General features: G+C 59.3%; 1 protein-coding gene across 1 annotated transcript; it reads left to right on the top strand.

The window, feature by feature from the left end:
* The first annotated feature begins 5,886 nt into the window (after positions 1 to 5,886).
* Positions 5,887 to 17,661, top strand: LOC135178416 (glutamate-rich protein 3-like). The gene is made up of 13 exons (XM_064149368.1): positions 5,887 to 5,891; positions 6,702 to 6,795; positions 7,379 to 7,504; positions 8,068 to 8,136; positions 8,490 to 8,618; positions 9,527 to 9,676; positions 10,149 to 10,361; positions 11,060 to 11,128; positions 11,645 to 11,825; positions 13,126 to 13,312; positions 14,379 to 15,024; positions 15,085 to 15,444; positions 16,177 to 17,661. Exons 1-13 carry the CDS (start codon positions 5,887 to 5,889, stop codon positions 17,659 to 17,661), a joined length of 3,714 nt encoding a protein of 1,237 aa, XP_064005438.1.
* The last annotated feature ends 552 nt before the right edge of the window (positions 17,662 to 18,213 follow it).

Genomic DNA, 18,213 nt, shown 5'->3' with positions numbered 1-18,213 from the left:
GGAGACTCAGTGAATCCCTGTGGCAGCCTGCTCCACCTCAGCTGCTGTTTCCTGGGGGTCACTAGGTCTTGCCATTCAAATGCAAACATATCCCCACGCTCCTCAGCCAGAGGACAAGCCCCAGAGACATCTTTTAGGTCAATAACACTGTCCCGTTTAGGATCAGGAGGGATATTAGCTAAGGGTGTGGATGCATTTGACACCACTGCAAACCCAGTCTTCCACCAACCTCCCGAAGGTCCTGCGCCAGCCTCCAAGTCCTCTCACCTTTCTTTACAGGTAGTACAGGAGTATTGTGAGGAGACAGACAAGAGGCCAAAATTCCATGCTTAAGCAACTGATGCATGCCTGGCTTCAACCCCTCCCTACCCTCCTCAGAGACTGGCCATTGTTTGAGGAGGCAGAGGGCCCTGGGGATGAGGCAGAGGTCTCTGGAGAAGAGGAAGAGAGCAGTGTGGAGAAGGCAGAGGACCCTGTGGAGGAGGCCAAGGGCAGTGCAGAAGAGGCCAAGGGCAGTGTGCAGGAGGCAGAGGGCCCTAGGGAGGAGGCAGAGGGCCCTGGGGAGGAGGCACAGAGCCCAGGGGAGGAGGCAGAGGTCTCTGGGTAGGAGGCAGAAGGCAATGTGGAGGAGGTAGAAGACTCTGTGGAGGAGACAGAGGACCTGGGGGAAGAGGCAGAGGGCAGTCTGGAGGAGGCAGAGGAGCCACGGGAGGAGGCGGAGGAATTGGCAATCCCTGCCTGATAGATCACAGCCTGCACTAGGGAGAACCCAAATATCTCCTACCCCTGTTCTCTCTTCATTTTCTGCTTTCACACTGCTAATGAGAGGGGCTCTGAGCCCTTCTCCTCCAGCCCCTGTCACACTTCTGCAGTCCTGACTCTCTTTCATCCCGCAGGAGCTCGGCTAACACAAGTGTGCTCTGCTCTTGTGCCCACTGACAATCCCAGCTCCTCCTGGGCTCCCACGGGTAATGCCACCAAGGGCTGTGCACCATGGCTCTGCCCCAGGCGAAGGAGCCTCTGCCTGCCCTGCTGCTCTTCCTCAGACACCCTAAATCCCTTTCTCTGCTGAAATGTGCAGCTGCCCACAAGAGAAAGATCCCCAGAGCAGCAGCGAGGCAGTGCTGGCAGGGCAGGAGACAGGCAGCAGGTGGTGGTGGGTACCGGTGACAGGGGGGCTGACAGGGGGGTGACACAGGAGGCGATGATAGCAGCAGGACAGATTGGGCCTGGTGGGGCAGCAGTGGCAGAGGAGGCGTCAGCAGAAGGGAAGGTGGAGCAGGAGCAGGGTGCAGCACATCTCATGTCCCCACGGCACAGAGAGCTGCCCAGAGCCAGGTGCCCTGGGCAGGAACCAATGGCAGAAAGCTCCCCGAGCAGCCCTGCACATGGAGGTGAGGGAGTGGAGCTGGCCACAGCAGGTGAGGGGCTGTGCACAGACACCCAGGCACAGCTGTGCTCCTGGCACAGGGGCAGGGATGGGCCGGGATGAGCTGCAGAGGGGCCTGAGCAGCTGGCAGTGAGAGCTGAGGGAGCAGCCAGGCCTCCGCCACACCATGCGATGTTGGGGTACGGAGGCTGGCGAGAGGCGAGATCGGGGTACTGACGACTCGAGACAGCAGCTTCCAGGCATCTGTGCATCAGGACAATTTTATTAGGGTAGTGCAATGGCTTATATAGTGCCTCCGAGGAGGTGTTTCCAGCCAGCCTGGGGCTGGCACAAGTGGACAGTACAGATTGGCCCCAAGTTATGTGTAAGGCAGAGATAGGTTACCTGTGGTAAACAATCTGTGAGTACCACCCAGGGGGGCTGGCCAGGGTCAGCCCCCTGGGGCTGTGTCCGCCCCGGGGGCCGGCAGCTTCCACCCCCTGACAGCTGTGCGTGGGTTGCTCATAGTCCTCAGCCTAGGCCCCTGGGAGCCTGTGAGGCTCCAAGGACACTTCCCATCACAGGGCCTGATGTTTACATTCCATATCTCGTTGCAGGAGAAAGCTTCCCACAATGCAAGAGGGCGAGGCAGGGGCCGCGCTGGAGAGCGCACAGAGCGCTCCGGGGGACAGGGGCACAGGCAAGGGCGGCGCTGTCCAAGGCAGCCCAGGGGCCCCGTGAGACGCCCACGCGGGCCAGAGGAGCCACAGTCCTCGTGAGGTGAGGCCTGTGTGGGGCCAGGGCTGGGCTGGTCCCTGCCAGAAGCAGGGCACTCAGAGAATTCTCCTCAAAGGTCATCTTGTCCAGGGACACCTCCAGCTGCAGCAGGCTGGCCAGGGCCACAGCAAGTCTCACTTACAGTGTCCTCAGCCACGTCTCTGGGCAAACCTGTTCCAGCATCTCACCACCCTCCTTATGAAGAACTTCTTCCTGATGTCCAACCTCAATCTCCCCTGCTCCACTTTCAGACTACTGCCCCTCTCCTACCACCACAGGCCCTTCTAAACAGCCCCACTCCAGCCTTCCTCTAGCTCCCTGCCCATATCGAGATGCAGCTCCCTGGAGCCTTCCCTGAACCACTTTGTCCCAGTTCTGACCCTTCCCTTCTGCTCTGCTGCTGCTCGCTGAGCTGAGGGGCGATGGATCCCTTTGGGTGGCAGCTTCAGCATCCTCTCCTCTTGCCAAAAGCTTGTTGCAAGTGTCTGTGCTGTGTGCCCTCTCCAGCTGCACAGAGCAGCTCCCAGCAGCCAGTGCCTTTGGGTGGCAGTGGCAGTAGGGGAGCCTGGCATGGATGGGAGCATTCAGCTTCTCTGGCATTGACATCTGCTTGTAGCAAACGTGTGGTAGCTCCGCAGGTGTCCTGCAAAGCTGATGTTTGCTGCTCGGTTCTCAGGCTGTTGTACACACAGGCACAACTGCTGCACCCTCCACACACAGCGCTGCAGCCCTGTGCCAATGGGATGCTCACTGCACCTCTCTTTGTTGCAGGAGCCCCGCAGGCAGCTCTGGGTGGCTGTGCCTAAATATGCTTCTAGCACGCCCAGCCTGCGCCTCCCCAAGAGCTTGCCACCAACCCAGGCTGGTTTGAATCCACCTCAGTCGACCTGTTCCGCTGCCTGCCCTGCCAGCTCCTGCACTGCAGCTGGCACCGGCTCCTGCACCTGCAGCTCTAGGTCCAGCAGCTCCACGGCTGGCACTGGCTCCTGCCCCTGCTCCTGCAGCCCGTGCCCAGCCTGCTGAGGCAGCACTCCCGCTGCTGTGGCTCTGGCACCGCAGGCGTCATTTGACCTACCAGAGACATTAGCTGCAAGCTGCTGGCGTTGGGAAGAGCTTTCTGCACTGGCCATGTTTTGCCTGCAGAAGCAGCTTTGCCCCAGTCAGAAGTGGCACTGTGCTCTGCGTTGGGGCTGTCCTACTTGTGACTCCATTTAACAGGTTTTCTGCCTGCATTGAGGTTGGGTTTGCAGCTCCTGTGCTGCTTTTGGTAAAGAAAAGGCTGAAGGAAAGCTTACACTCATTGGCAGAAACCACTCGGCCCAGCCAAAAGCATGGAATGGGTAAGGCAAACAAGTGTCTGGAAGGGAAGGCTGAAGATGACCACCCAAACATCTCTTCTCCTCAGCAAGCAGGAAAAGGGCAAAGCCCAGGGCCCCGGGGAGCTGCAGCTGTGCTAGGCAGCTGCAAATGAAACACAGGATGTGTCTGGGGCTGTGGGGAACACAGAGCAGGTCACGTTGAGGAGCTGGGAGCAGCAACAGCTCTGCCTCCAAGGGGGGCTGGGTGGTGGTGCGGGGTTCCAGGCTGCTGCTCTTCCTGCTGGGCACCAGGCTGGCATCTAGCAGCCAGAGCAGACAGCCCCTTAGTGCAGCCCCAAGCTAAGAACATATTGTCCTGGAGCTCTGCACCTGCAACAGATGCTTTTTTCCTTTCATCCTGCCACATTCCTAAAGGTGAGGATGCAAGCACAGCACTCCTGTGGGCACTGACTTTGTTGGAGAGTAGATGCACAGCAGCAAGGCTGGTGAGGGGCCTGGAGCACAGCCCTGTAAGGAGAGGCTGAGGGAGCTGGGGGTGTGCAGCCTGCAGCAGAGGAGGCTCAGGGCAGAGCTCATTGCTGTCTGCAGCTGCCTGCAGGGAGGCTGTAGCCAGGTGGGGTTGGGCTCTGCTGCCAGGCAGCCAGCAGCAGAACAAGGGGACACAGTCTCAAGTTGTGGCAGGGGAGGTCTAGGCTGGCATTGGAATGGGCTGCCCGGGGAGGTGGTGGAGACACCGTACCTGGGCGGCAAAGCCTGGAATGGGGCACTCAGTGCCACGGTCTAGCTGATTGGACAGGGCTGGGTGCTAGGTTGGGCTGGATGTGCTTGGAGGTCTCTTCTGACCTGGCTGATTCTATGGTTCTTCTTTTTATTTTTCTCCCCTTCTTTTCCCTGTTCCTCCTTTTTTTCCCTTGCCTTTCCCCCCTTTTCTCCATTCTCCTCTCCCTTCCCCTGGGGCGCAGTAGCTCAGACACTTCTACCCTGCGGCCCCTCCTGCTGGGGCCACGCCAGACCCCGGGCTGCGAGCGCAGGAAGCCAGGCCCGGGCCAGAAAGCCGTGGGGCAGCCCCGGGCAGCCCCAGCTCTGTGCGGTCACTGCGGCTAGCGCCGTACCCTAGCGCCGTGTCCCAGCGCCGTGTCCCAGCGCCGTGTCCCAGCGCCGTATCCCAGCGCCGTATCCTAGCGCCGTACCCTAGCGCCGCTCGGGGCCGTGTCCGTGCCATGCCCGCGCTGTGCCGTGCCCGCGCTGTGCCGTGCCCGCGCTGTGCTGTGCCCGCTCTCGCTGCCGGCTCTTGGTTGTGCTTTTCGTGCTCCTTCTCGCCGCCGCCATGACCGGCCCGCAGCCGGGGTGAGTGCGGCGGCAGGGCAGGAGACGCCAGCAGGGCAGGAGACGCCAGCAGGAGCTGGGCTCCCGGGCCGGGCCCTTCCCCGCGGTGCCGCCGCCTCTCTGAGCTGCCCTGCGGGTCGGTGCCGGGGCGGGGGTGCTGGGTGGCACGGAGACTCCGAGGGGAGTCGTCGCCTGCGTGCCCGCAGTACTCGCTCTACCCGGGTGGTAAAGAGTCCTCTGCTGCTGTCAGCTGCCAGGGCGGACACTGGGTTGGAAAGGGGGTCTGGAGAGTCATAGGCTCATGGAATGGTTTAGGTTGGAAGGGACCTCAAAGCTCAGCCGGTGCCAGCCCCCCCCATAGGCAGGGACACCTCCCACTAGAGCAGGTGGCTCAAGGCCTCATCCAGCCTGGCCTGGAACGCCTGCAGGGAGGGAGCAGCCACAACCTCCCTGAGCAACTTCTTCCTAACGTCTAACTTAAAGCTCCCCCGTGCCAGTTTAAACCCATTCCTCCTCGTCCTGTCATTGCTAGACCTTGTCAATAGTCCCTCCCCAGCCCTCCTGTAGCCCCCTTCAGATACTGGAAGGCACCGCAAGGTCTCCTGGCAGCCTTCTCTTCTCCAGGCTGCAGAGCCCCAACTCTCTCAGTCTGTCCTCAGGGCAGAGCTGCCACAGCCCTCTGAGCATCTTGGTGGCCTCCTCTGGACTGGCTCCAGCAGTTCCATGTCCTGCTTGTGTTGGGGCTCCAGAACTGCACGCAGGACTGCAGGTGGGGTGTGAGGAGAGCAGAGTAAAGGGGCAGCATCCCCTCCCTTGCCCTGCTGGCCACGCTGCTCTTGCTGCAGCCCAGCACAGAAGTTGCTGTAGTGTCAGCAGGACTGGTAAGGGCCAGAGCAATTGGGTAAAACTGAAGTTGCTGTTGCTAGGCCACCCACCAGATGAGTGTGAAAGCCCAGAGAACGTCCCCAGGCTCCGTGGTGTTTGGGATTTCTGCTTTGTTGCTCATTGCTCTTTCTTGCCCGGAGTACTTCTGTGTGTGGGAGCTCAGCTGCGCTGTAGAGCTTTCCCTTCAGCTCTGAGCAGGTGGCGTGGGCCATGTGGTGGGTCTGTGCTGTAGAGCAGGGGCTCTGGAGACACCTGAGGGCATCTCCCTCTTCAGTGAGGGGAGGCTACCTCCAAGAAGTGGCCGTGGAGCTGCCCCTGTGCCTGCTGGGCTCAAGCAGGCCTGTGACTCCAAATGCTGTGTGGCAGTCTCCCAGCATTTGAAGGGGGCTCCAGGAGAGCTGGAGAAGGACTTTGGCCAAAGGCATGGGGTGACAGGGTGAGGGGTGATGGCTTTCAGGCTGGAGGGAGCTGGATTTAGGTTAGGCAGGAGGGAGAAATTCTTGCCCACGAGGCTGGTAAGGCAGTGGAGCAGGTTGCCCGGAGAAGCTGTGGAGGCTCCAAGCCTGGAAGTGCTCCAAGCCAGGTTGGGTGAAGCCTTGAGCAAGAGGGTCTAGTGGAAGGCATCCCTACTGATGGCAGGGGAGGTTTGTAACTAGATGAGCTCTAAGGTCCCTGAAGCCAAGGCAGTGCAGTATCCTGTGACTGTGTGTGAGAGTGACCTGCTGAAGGTCAGAGCTTACACCTGAGGAGGCTGTGGTGGGAGCTGAGTGCCTCAGGGCTGAGCTCTGCTGGAGCCTGTGCCTTGGTGGTGGCAGCTGCTCGATGTACATTTCATGTACAAGCTGTGATCTCTGGCAGCAATCTTCTGGAGGCCATCAGCTTCCAGCTGTGCATCATCTGGTGGGCATTTCTCTGGCAGAGTGCTGGGAGTGACCCATTGAGGCTGTTGGGGAGGTCTCTGTAAGGGAAGCTGTGATGATTTGTCTGCCAAGGGCTTCTGTGCATCTGCAGTGCTTCTCTTTCAGGTTTGCTCCCAGCTACAACAGCCTCACAGACAAGCACCTGGCTGGCTATTTCAGAAACACCAGGGTCAGACGGCAGCTGCAGAGATCAGGACTGGTGAGACTGAGGAGTTGCCTGTTTCAGAGGGTTTCTTTGAGTAGTGCCCAAGCCGTGCAGCCAGGCCTGGCTTTGTCTTTGGGGGCTGCTGGTGGATGCTGAGGGCACTCTAGAAGTGATGTGCTCACGCTCAGTTTGGACTCCATGCACCACAGCTCTTCTGCTGATGGTTCCACTGCATCCCCTGCAGTGCAACAATCGTCCTGCTTAGCTGCATCGAGGTGGGGCCAGTGGCTGATGTGGGCGGGTGCTGTATGTGTTGGAGAGCTGTGGCTGAGCCCTGAGCTTCTCAGGGGGCAGGTGCAGTCAGTGATTCCATGCTGCACAGCCAGAGCGAGGCCAATCCACCTAGAGCTGATGTCCAGGCAGCAGATGACATCTGAGGGAGAGGCTGTGATAAATTCAGAGTGGGTTTGTGGTTTGCTCCATATTTCTCTTTGCTTGTTGGAGGTTGCCTCTGCAGGACCTTTCAGTCTGTAAATGCACAGCCTGGTGTTGGCTCTCAGAGGGGTTTCAGACTGTGCCCTGGGGCCACCTTTGAGCCTCCAGGTTATTTCCATAGCTTCCCTCGTGTTGCTGGCAGATCTCAAGGAGTGGAAGGATCATCTCTGAGAAGGAGTACCAGAGAAATGAAATCAGGAAGAACCACCTGCGACACCTGGAGGAGTGCCTGGTTCATGCCATGCTCCAAAAGGTCCTCGACTTGCAGGTATGTGCTCAGCAGTGATGGCCAAGCCTCTTCAGAGGCTTCCCTGCTGACAGCCAGTGTCTGTTAGCTCCTAGCAGACTGTCCTATGTAGCTGTGCCCTCACTTGCCCTGAAGGGCTCTCCCCTGCTGGGAATCATAGCACGGCTTGGCTTGGAAGGGGCCTTAAAGGGCCACATGCTGTCCTGAATCCATTCCTGCTCCTTGGTAGCCATCAGCTTATGGGCTGATGTTCACAGGGTTGGTTGGCTTCAGAAACATCTCATCAGAAGCAGATAGTTTGAAGCGGGTTCTAAATCCTGTCCCACTACACACTTTGGGCACATCCCCAGAACGGAGCTGGTCTCTGCCCCTGCACACATACTCAGCTCTTCCCTTGCCACGTTGATGGGCACAGAGCTGATGCCAGAGGGGTTGCATCAATCCTGGTTTCATCAGAGGCTCAGTGAGGGTAACAGGCAGAGAGCAGCAGGTGAGCGAGAGGCAGGACAGGGGCAAGTGTTGTGTCATTCAGTGGCACCTCCTGAGGTCTGCTGCTGAGCCTTCTCTTTCCCTTCTACTGGTAGCATCGGCAGCAGGTGGAGAAGAGGAAGATGGGAAATTCTGTGAGAATGGAGAAGTGGGAGAAAATCAAGGTAAGGCCTGAGTGCTCCTGAGTGGTGATGGGAGCTGGCAGGTGTGCCCTGTGCCATTTGACAGGGGCTTATTGAGAGACCTTCAGCCGAGCCAAGAATGAGGAGACCCACAAAAAGAGGCATTGGAGTCGAATCCTGGGGAGCTCAGCAGCTGGAGAGGGCTGCAGGGCAATGAGTCCAAGGTTGCGCACAAGTCTTCTGCCTCATCCCTCTCTCATTCTGCCCCTGGTCTCCTCTCCTTCCTCAACCAGCTGTTCCATTGGGTCCATGCAGTGAAGGGCAGAGAGGAGGCAAGCTGCAGTGTTGCTGTGAGAGGCTCTAGTAGCTGACAGACACCATTTGTGCTCTTTCAGATGGAAGGCTCCAGGTGGTTAGTGGAAGCTGCCAGCCCTGCCTGTGTCCCACGGCCACCGCTGCGTGCCAGAAACCTCCCTGAGCTGCAGCTTGCAGTGCTTGGACGAGCTGCTGCTCAGTCCCACCTGGTGAGTGATGCTGCACGAGCTGTAGTGTGAGCACGCATTGCTGCAGGTGTGCCGGTGCTGCCTGGCCTGCAGCACCCACTGAGGGACTGGGAGAGGCCTAGGAGAGAGCTGAGGAGGGACTTTTTACAAAGGCTTTTGGTGACAGGCTGAGGGGCAATGGCTTTGAGCTGGAAGAGGAAAGGCTTAGACTGGAAGTGAGGAAGAAACTCTTTGCAGTGAGGGTGCTGAGACGCTGAACAGCTTGCCCAGGTCAGGCTGGTGTCAGCACCTGGAGTGCTGTCAGTGTCAGCTGTGGCTTTAGGCAAGCTTACAGGTGCAGCAGAACTCTGAAAGCCGTGGAGGTCTTGCAGGAGAGCAAACAGAGCTGCAGGGGTGCAGTGAGAGCAAAGCTTATTGCAGAAGGCCATGCTCTGGAGCTCTGCTTAGCAGCCTCTTGGCTGTCTGCAGAGAAGGGATGTTAATGGAGCCTTGAAGTCATAGAATGAGAGAATGTCAGGGGCTGGGAGGGACCTCAAAAGCTCATCTGGTGCAGCCCCCTGCCAGAGCAGGATCACCCCGAGCAGATGGCACAGAAACGCATGCAGACGGCTCCTGAGCACCTCCAGAGAGGGAGACTCCACAACCTCCCTGGGCAGCCTGTTCCGGTGCTCTGTCAGCCTGCCAGGGGAAAAATTCTTCCTCAGCTTCACGTGGAACCTCCTCTGCCTCGACTTCCACCTTCTGCCCCTTGTCCTGTCCCTGGGCATCACTGAGAAGAGGCTGGCTCCAGCCTCCTGGCACTCAGCCCTTACATATTTGTAGAGAGGAATGAGGTCCCCCCGTAGTCTCCTCTCTGTGTTCGGGGCGGTGGCTCTGCACTGGAGGATGTGCCCTGAGTTTCTGCAGCTGTTTTCTCTTCCCTTTCCCAGGCCTCCCGTCGACTGAGCACAACTCCTGTGAATGGCCAGCAGCTGCTCTGCCTCCCGCCCCTTGGCAGCTGTGCAGCGGCAGGGGCTGCACCCAGGACCCGCGGCTCTAAAGAGGAGTGCCGTGCACGTGGGCACGAGGAGGTTGTGACCGTGGGGGTGGGGCCACGCTTCGTTCTGTGAGGGCAACGTTAGGGCAGCTCTGTGGCACTGCTTCAGTGCTGTGGCTGCCAGAGCTGTGTGCTGCAGGCACTCCTTGCACACGGTTACCAGCTTTGGCTCTCCTTTGTCACCTGCTATTAGTTTCCAAGCCATTGTCTCACTGCTCTCATGCCCCCTTCTGGATCACATGCAGCAGAAATGCGGTGACTTGCCTCGGAGGGTGCAACACCTCTCTGCTGGCAGCTTTTTCTCCCTCCCTGGAGATTGGCTGCAATGCAGAGAGGGAGGGAGCCCCCCAGGCAATGCCGAGAGCTCAGAACTGTTTGGCACAGCCAGGTGAAAGCATTGCTCTAGAAGTGTGTGTGTGCTGCTCAGGGTGGAGAGCAGCCACAGCGGGGTTAGGCCGCCATGCCCGGGAGCAGGTTTGGCCAAGCCTATGTAACCTGTTACACTGTTTCTGCAGGGGCAGAGGATGGGCCCGAGGCTTGTGAAGGCGAAGGAGAACGTGAGCGGCAGACCTGCGTGTCACATCCCTCTGCTCGGCCATTATGGGATGCCAGTGCCACCTCCTCACCTGCCACCGGAGCCCAAAAGCGAAGCTGCCAGGAGCAACGGGATGCCCAGCTGGAGACGCCTTCGTCCCATGGCAGCCCCGAACGGGCAGCTGCCAACAGGGGTAAATTCTCTCTGTCTCTGCTGCCTGCAGGGTCACAGAGTCACAGAATCATTTGGCTTGCAAAAGACCTTTGAGATGGTCCAGTCCAAGCCTGCTCTAACTCTGCCAAGCTGCTGCTAAGCCACGGCCCTGAGCAGCACTTCCCTGCCCCTGGAGAGCACCTGCAGCGATGGGGATTCAGCTGGGGAGAAAAATGCTGCTTAAAGAAGCAGCTCCACAGGGACTGAGCTCAAACCTTCCCTTGTGGTCAGTCTGGGCCTGTCTCTGAGCCTCTCTAGTCTCAGGGCTCCCAGGTGACCTTCTTGCGGCCCTTCAGTATCTGTGATTCTGTTCTACGAGATGCCTCCAAGGTACGACAGCTTTCTCTGCCACGCTGCATCTGCAGCCAGTTTGGGCTCCTGCGCAGGAAATGGCAGGGTGCCAGGAGCCTCTGGCTCACTAAACATGGTGCCTGCCCTTTGGGCAGTTGCATGCAGTGGAATTTCAAATGGCCAGATGTTAAAATTGAGCCACCAAAACCTTAGAGCTAAGTTGAAGGAGTTTTATTTTGGCAAGCCAGGAGCAGCGCTGGGCGCAGGCAGTTTATCTCCACAGCTGCGCACTGCACACATGCAGCTGCAGGGTTTTTATTCCCCGCTCACACACACACTCACAGAACAGTGTAATCCAGATTTTATCATTGCCCAAAACGGTTGCAGTTTTTCCTGGAACTGTTGCGCATGCCTGCTAATCCTCCTGGGGTTCTCTCTGGTGGTCGTGAGGCTGAAGTAACGAGTCTTCCTCAGGTGTCTTTGTGACTCAGCTATTTGCGTCTTCATAGTCGCCTGCTTTACGGTCTCTTATCTACCATGCTCATGGTGATTTCTGTTATTGTTCATCCCTGGCCTTGCTCAGAGAGCTCTGGCACACCCCTGTTTTGTTCATGTCCCCTATTCACAGGGGGCTATCTCTTCACAGCGCTTTCTGTTATCGCTCGTAGATTCCCACATCTCCAGCTTAGTTAGCTCCAACACACCCTGCTCTGCCATTCGCACAGTGACATATTCTCATTTTCTCATACTCTTATATTCTGCTTTGCCATTCTTTTATTGACATGGGAACCATTTTTCACACAAAGCAATTTCTTGCCCTTCTGCATGTGACAAAACACTTTCCAGTCTGAGCAGTTCAGTGGCCGCCTTCAAAGACAGGAAGCCTGAAGTGTGTGCTCAGCCACCAGCTTTGTGTGCAGCTGTTGTGGGAGCTGCAGGCTGAATGCCCTTGCTGTGTGCTTGCTGCTGCAGGAGCCTGGAGGGCTGCACAAGCCCTCTGTGCACAGCAACGTGCTCGTGACCATGGTCTTCCTGGGCAAGCCTCTGCACTTGGCTCACGGTGACAGCAGCTTCAGGGACAAGATCCAAGTCTACCAGCAGCACCGTGGAGGAGAAAACCTTTGTGTGTACAAAGGCCTGCTGCTGGAAGGAGGTGAGCGTGGTCAAAGAGCTCCTCCTGATTCTGTTCACGTCTTTGTCCTTTGGCTAAAATGTGGCATCCCAATGGTTTCAGCTGAGCTCAGTCAAGGTGTGCTGAGGCAGGGCTTTTCTGTACCATCTGCCTCCACACTCAGGCTGCCTGTACTGTTCCAAGGCTGAGGGGAGGTTCCAGTGAGTGCTGCAGGCGAGGGCAGCAGGGATTTAGAGAGGTGATTGAACCAAACTCTGTGACTTAGATCAGTTTTGCACAGAGGAGTTTGGCCAATGAAGCGAACTGCGTAAGGGGAGTGCAGCCCAGTCCCCGCAGCGTGGAGCTGGGCAGCAGCCTCAGTGCCCTGCAGGCCTGGATGCAGAGCAGGCTGACATAGCTGCAGGAGCAGCATCTCTCAGCTGCTCAGTGAGTGTGAGCAGATTAGTGCAGGCCCAGAGCCACCAGTGTGGCTGTGCTGACCTGGAGCCTGGCCGCAGCTGTGAGGTGCTGCCCTGAGGAAGGGCTGTGCCCCACTGCAGGAGCTCTGTCCTGGGGCTGCACTGCTCCATGCAGAGCCACAGCAGGAGGAGGAGAAGGACAGAATGGGAGGGGCTGGAAGGGATCTCTGGAGCCCAGCGAGTCCAACCCCCCTGCACTAGGACAGGGCGCACAGGGACCCATCCAGATGGCTCTGGACAGTCTCCAGAGAAGGAGACTCCACAGCACCTCTGGACAGCCTGCTCCAGGGCTCCAGCACCTTCACACCAAAGCTTTTCCTCATGTGGAGGTGGAACCTCCTGGCTTCCAGTTTGTGTCCATTGGCCTCGTCCTGGCACAGGACAGCGCTGTAAAGAGCCTGGCCCCTTCTTCTTGATACCCACCCTGCAGAGATCTGTGACAGTAGTGAGATCCCCTCTCAGGCTGCTCTTGTCCAGGCTAAAGAGCCCCAGGTCTCCCAGCCTTTGCTCCTCAGCTGTAAGGCAGGTGGCAGAGTGACATCTCTTTGGAGGAAAACAGCTGAGGGCTGGGTGCCAGGTGGCTGGGGCAAATCTCTTTGTAGTGGTCAGCAGCAATAAGACAAGGGAGAGCAGCTACAAACTGGAGCAGAGAAGGTTTCACCTCACCATGAGGAGGAGCTTCCTTACAGTGAGCGTGACAGAGCCCTGGAGCAGGCTGCCCAGAGAGGTTGTGGAGTCTCCTTCTCTGGAGGCTTTGCAGCCCCAGCTGGGTGCGCTCCTGTGTGAGCTACCCTCGGGGACCCTGCCTGGGCCAAACTGAGTAGAAGCTTTCCCTCTGAAGCCTTTCCCTCCTGCACCTACAGAGAGCTTTCAGCTGACCTCCAGGAGGCACCGTGGCTTCCCCTTCAGCCTCACCTTCTATCTCAATGGGCTGCAAGTGGACAGGTTGAGCTGCTGCTGCGAGTTCCAGCTGCAGAGGCGTTCCCGGCTGGGGGGCAGGCGGGGATCCTTTGGCTTTGTCCACGTGGAGGGAGCATCTCCTTGCCACAGGTATGGTCCCAAGGACTCAGCAGCCCACCTGTGAGAGACTTAATCCCTTGTTTGCCCTGGTTTCGCCTTTTGGCACCCCCCAGCTCTGTGGCACCTGCTCTGTTTCTCAGCACTTTCTGGACTGTGCAGAGCTGAGCCTGGCTCTCAGAGGCCCACAAGAGAGCTGGTGAAGGCTGTGGGGAGCAGGGCTGCTGAGGAGCAGCTGAGGGACCTGGGCTTGCTTAGCCTGCAGGAGAGGAGGCTGAGAGGAGGCCTCATTGCTCTCTACAGGAGGCTGGACTGAGCTGGGGGTTGGTCTCTTTTCCCTAGAGGACAAGAGGAAGTGGCCCCAAATTGTGTCAGGGGAGGTTTAGGTTGGGCATGAGGAACAATTTCTTTGCTGCAAGAGTGGTCAGGCACTGGGACAGAAATTCTGCTCTACTCTCCCCTAGTTTGTCTCCTCCAATCTAAGACAGGGAGGTAGCGGCTGTAGAATTGGCAGTGGCCAAATATCAGCTCCTGGGTGGGCTCTAGAAGGCTCTGAAGTGGAGTTTCTGAATGGACAGAGTCACCAGAGATGGGTTCATTTCTGCCTGAGCCAGCCCCACTGTCTGTCTGCCTTCCCCCTCTCTCTGGCTGCTGCCTGTGTGTGCCTGTATCTGGCCAGCCCTAGCAGCCTGAGGTGGTCACTGGCAAGCATCTCCGCTGGCCACATTCTCCCTGTCAGGGAGAGGTCTTCTGCCAGGGCTGGCAGAGAGGCTGCCACTCCTTTTGATGCCAGAGCAGCCTGCAGAGGAGGGACACCTGATCACTTTGGTTTGCACCTGTCTCTGCTCCCACTGTCACCGTTCAGCAGGGGCAGTGCTGTTCTTCCTGGGGGAAGAAGTGCAGCTGTGGCAGTGCAGCTCTCGAGGGTGCCAGGGTGCTCCCCCGAGTGAGTTGCCCTCAGCCAGCTGGGGGGCTGAGAGCCAGTGCAGAGGCAGGAGCCTGTTTGCGGTGCTGCTGCTGAGCTGAAGAGCTGCCTGGCTCTACTGCCTTTCACAGCAGGGCAAAGGTGGCACTTGCCATTCTCCTTCTTCTTTCACAGGTGCACAGTGGCAAAGCATGTGGGCAAAAAGCCATCCCCTGCCAGGAAGAGAGAGGAGAAGCCCGAGGCAGAGCCTGTGGCTTCCTGGGGAGATGGAGTGCAGAGGGAGCCAAGTCAAGAGGCTGAAGCAAGGGGAGCGGAGCCTGCTGCAGGAGTGGCCCCTGGGGGGCAGATGGAGGGGACAGAGAGCAAGGCAGCATGGGGAGAGCAGGCACCTGGGGCAGAGGAAGTGGCAGGGGCACAGCTGGGCAGGGAGGTGGCTGCAGCCATGCCTGAGGGGAAAGAGCTGCACGGGGAGGTGGCTGAGGCAGGAGAGGCCGCGGAGGAGACTCTGGGAGTGAGAGGGCCTGCAGGGAAGAAGGTGGTGGGTGAGATGGTGTCTGAGGCAGAGGGCCCAGTGGAGGAGAAGGACCCTGTGGAGAAGGCAGAGAGCCTGGTGGAGGAGGCAGAAGACACTGTGGAGGAGGCAGAGAGCCTGGTGGAGGAGGCAGAGGACACTGTGGAGGAGGCAGAAGACACTGTGGAGGAGGCAGAGAGCCTGGTGGACGAGGCAGAGGACACTCTGGAGGAGGCAGAACACACTGTGGAGGAGGCAGAGAGCCTGGTGGAGGAGGCAGAGGACACTGTGGAGGAGGCAGAGAGCCTGGTGGAGGAGGAGGCAGAAGACCTGGTGGAGGAGGAGGCAGAAGACCTGGTGGTGGAGGAGGCAGAGGACAATGTGGAAGAAGCAGAGAGCTCTGGAGACGAGGCAGAGAGCCTGCTGGAGGAAGCAGAGAGCCTCATGGAAGAGGCAGAGGACACTGTGGAGGAGGCAGAGAGCCTCGTGGAGGACGCAGAGGGCACTGTGGAGGAGGCAGAGGACAATGTGGAGGAAGCAGAGAGCCTCATGGAAGAGGCAGAGGACACTGTGGAGGAGGCAGAGAGCCTCGTGGAGGACGCAGAGGGCACTGTGGAGGAGGCAGAGGACAATGTGGAGGAAGCAGAGAGCCTCATGGAAGAGGCAGAGGACGCTGGAAAGGAAGCAATGGGCCCTGATGAGGAGACAGAGGGCCCTGAGAGGGAGGAGGTAGAGAGGCTCATGGATGAGACAGAGCTCGGTGGAGGAGGCAGGGAGCCTGATGGAGGAGGTAGAGGACCCTTTGAAGAATGCAGAGGACTCGGGGCAAGAGGCAGAGGGCTCTGGGGAGGAGGCAGAGGGCCCTCAGGTGGAGGCAGAGGGCCCAGAGGAAGAGGCTGCAGGCAGTGTGAAGAAGACAGAGGGCCCTGTGAGGAGCCAGAGGGACTTGGGGAGAAGGCAGAGGGTCCTGTGGAGGAGGCAGAGGGTCCTGTGGAGGAGGCAGAAGACCTTGTGGTGGAGGAGGCAGAGGAGCATGGGGAGGAGGCAGAGGAGCATGGGAAGGAGGCAGAGGAGCATGGGGAGGAGGCAGAGGGCCCTGGGGAGGAGGCAGAGGAGCACGGGGAGGAGGCAGAGGGCCCTGGGGAGGAGGCAGAGGGCCCTGGGGAGGAGGCAGAGGAGCATGGGGAGGAGGCAGAGGAGCACGGGGAGGAGGCAGAGGGCCCTGGGGAGGAGGCAGAGGGCCCTGGGGAGGAGGCAGAGGAGCACGGGGAGGAGGCAGAGGGCCCTGGGGAGGAGGCAGAGGAACATGGGCAGGAGGCAGAGGAGCACGGGGAGGAGGCAGAGGGCCCTGGGGAGGAGGCAGAGGAGCATGGGGAGGAGGCAGAGGAACATGGGCAGGAGGCAGAGGAGCATGGGCAGGAGGCAGAGGAGCATGGGGAGGAGGCAGAGGAACATGGGCAGGAGGCAGAGGAGCATGGGCAGGAGGCAGAAGAGCCTGGGGACGAGGCAGAGGGCCCTGGGGAGGAGACAGAAGGCCCTGTTAGGGAGCCAGAGGAGCACGGGGATGAGGCAGAGGGCCCAGGGAAGGAGGCAGAGTGCCCTAAGGAGGAGGCACAGAGCAGTGTGGAGAAGGCAGAGGATGGTGGGAAGGCGGCAGAGGGCCCTGGGGAGGAGGCAGAGGGCTTTGAGGAGAAGGCAGAGTGCAATGGAGAGGAGGCAGAGGAGCCGGGGGATGAGGCAGTGGGCCCAGAGGAGGAGGCAGAGGGCACCGTGGATGAGACAAAGAGCTTGGTGGAGGAGGCAGGGAGCCCGGTGGAGGAGGCAGGGAGCCCAGTGGAGGAGGTAGAGGACCCTTTGAAGGAGGCTGAGTACAATGTGGAGGATGCAGAGGAGCCGGGGGAAGAGGCAGAGGGTCTGGTAGAGGAGGCAGAGGAGGTGGTGGAAGAGGCAGAGTGCAGTGTAGAGGAGGCAGAGAGCCCAGAGGAGGAGGCAGAGGGGCCTGGGGAGAACGTAGAGAGCTCGGTGGTGGAGGAAGAGGACCCTTTGAAGGAGGAAGAGTGCAGTGTGCAGGAGGCAGAGGGCCCTGGGGAGGATGCAGAGGATCCGGGGGAAGAGGAAGAGGGCCCTAGAAGGGAGGCAGAGGGCCCTGAGGAGGAGGCAGAGGGTACTGTGGAGGAGTCAAAGGACCCTTTGAAGGAGGCAGAGTGCAGTGTGGAGAAGGTAGAGAGCCCTGTGGAAGAGACAAAGGGCCCCGTCAGGGAGCCAGAGGGCCATGGGGAGGAGGCAAAGAGCAGTGTGGAGGAGACAGAGGGCCCAGTGGAGGAGGCAGAGTGCTGTGGGGAGGAGGCAGAGGGAGGTGGGGATGAGGCTGAGGATGCTGGGGACGAGGCTGAGGGTGGTGGGGAGGAGGCAGAGGGTGCTGGGGAGGAGGCAGAGGGCACTGGGGATGAGGCTGATGGCCCTGGGGAGGAGGCAGAGGAGCATGGGCAGGAGGCAGAGGGCCCTGGGGAGGAGGCAGAGGAGCATGGGGAGAAGGGAGACGACCTGGTGCTGAAGGCAGAAGAGCCTGGGGACGAGGCAGAGGGCCCTGGGGAGGAGACAGAGGGCCCTGGGGAGGAGACAGAAGGCCCTGTTAGGGAGCCAGAGGAGCACGGGGATGAAGCAGAGGGCCCAGGGAAGGAGGCAGAGTGCCCTAAGGAGGAGGCACAGAGCAGTGTGGAGGAGACAGAGGTCCCAGTGGAGGAGGCAGAGGGCCCTGGGGAGGAGGCAGAGGGAGGTGGGGATGAGGCTGAGGGTGCTGGGGAGGAGGCTGAGGGTGGTGGGGAGGAGGCAGAGGGGCATGGGGACGAGACTGAGGGTGGTGGGGAGGAGGAGGCAGAGGGCACTGGGGACGAGGCTGAGGGTGCTGGGGACGAGGCTGAGTTCTTACTAAGTTCACCTCAATAAAGTTTGTCGTTCTGCACTAACAGGATGTGATGGTTTGGGTGCTGCCTGCCCCCCCACTTAAGAAATTCCCCCAGCCTAGGCTCAGCCCATCTGGGAATCAGAGAAGTGAAGCTTTATATTCACAGCTCAGCACAGCAGACAAGCAGACACTGACAGTATTTACAGCTGCAGACAGAAACAGGCAAGGTAAAAGTACTACAGAAACTCAGCAGCCCTGCCAGAAAGCAGAGTCCCCAGGAGGGGCTCCCAACCCCCTTCCACCTCCTTCCCAGCCCTCTGCTTACCTCAGCCTTTGCCTTATGTTCAAGGTGAGTGTGGAGAGTCGGCCAGGGGGGTTAGGCAGCAGCAGGCTCAGTCACACAGAGGTAGGTCAGAGAGAGAGAAGTGCAGCCCAAAGCCAGAGAGCAAAACTGCCTTACCTGTGTTTGTGTTCCTGTCCTTGTGCTGCCTCTGGCTCTGAGCAGTCCCCATTCATGGTCAGGATGGTTTTCCTCCTCTTAGTTTCTCTCTGGCCCTTTTTGTTGAACCTGATCTCCTGCTGGATGGTCTGAA

This window comes from Pogoniulus pusillus, chromosome 9 (assembly GCF_015220805.1).
Source record: "Pogoniulus pusillus isolate bPogPus1 chromosome 9, bPogPus1.pri, whole genome shotgun sequence".
Taxonomy (NCBI): domain Eukaryota; kingdom Metazoa; phylum Chordata; class Aves; order Piciformes; family Lybiidae; genus Pogoniulus; species Pogoniulus pusillus.
The sequence above is the reverse complement of the archived record's forward strand: the minus strand, read 5'-3'. Positions and strand labels throughout refer to the sequence as shown.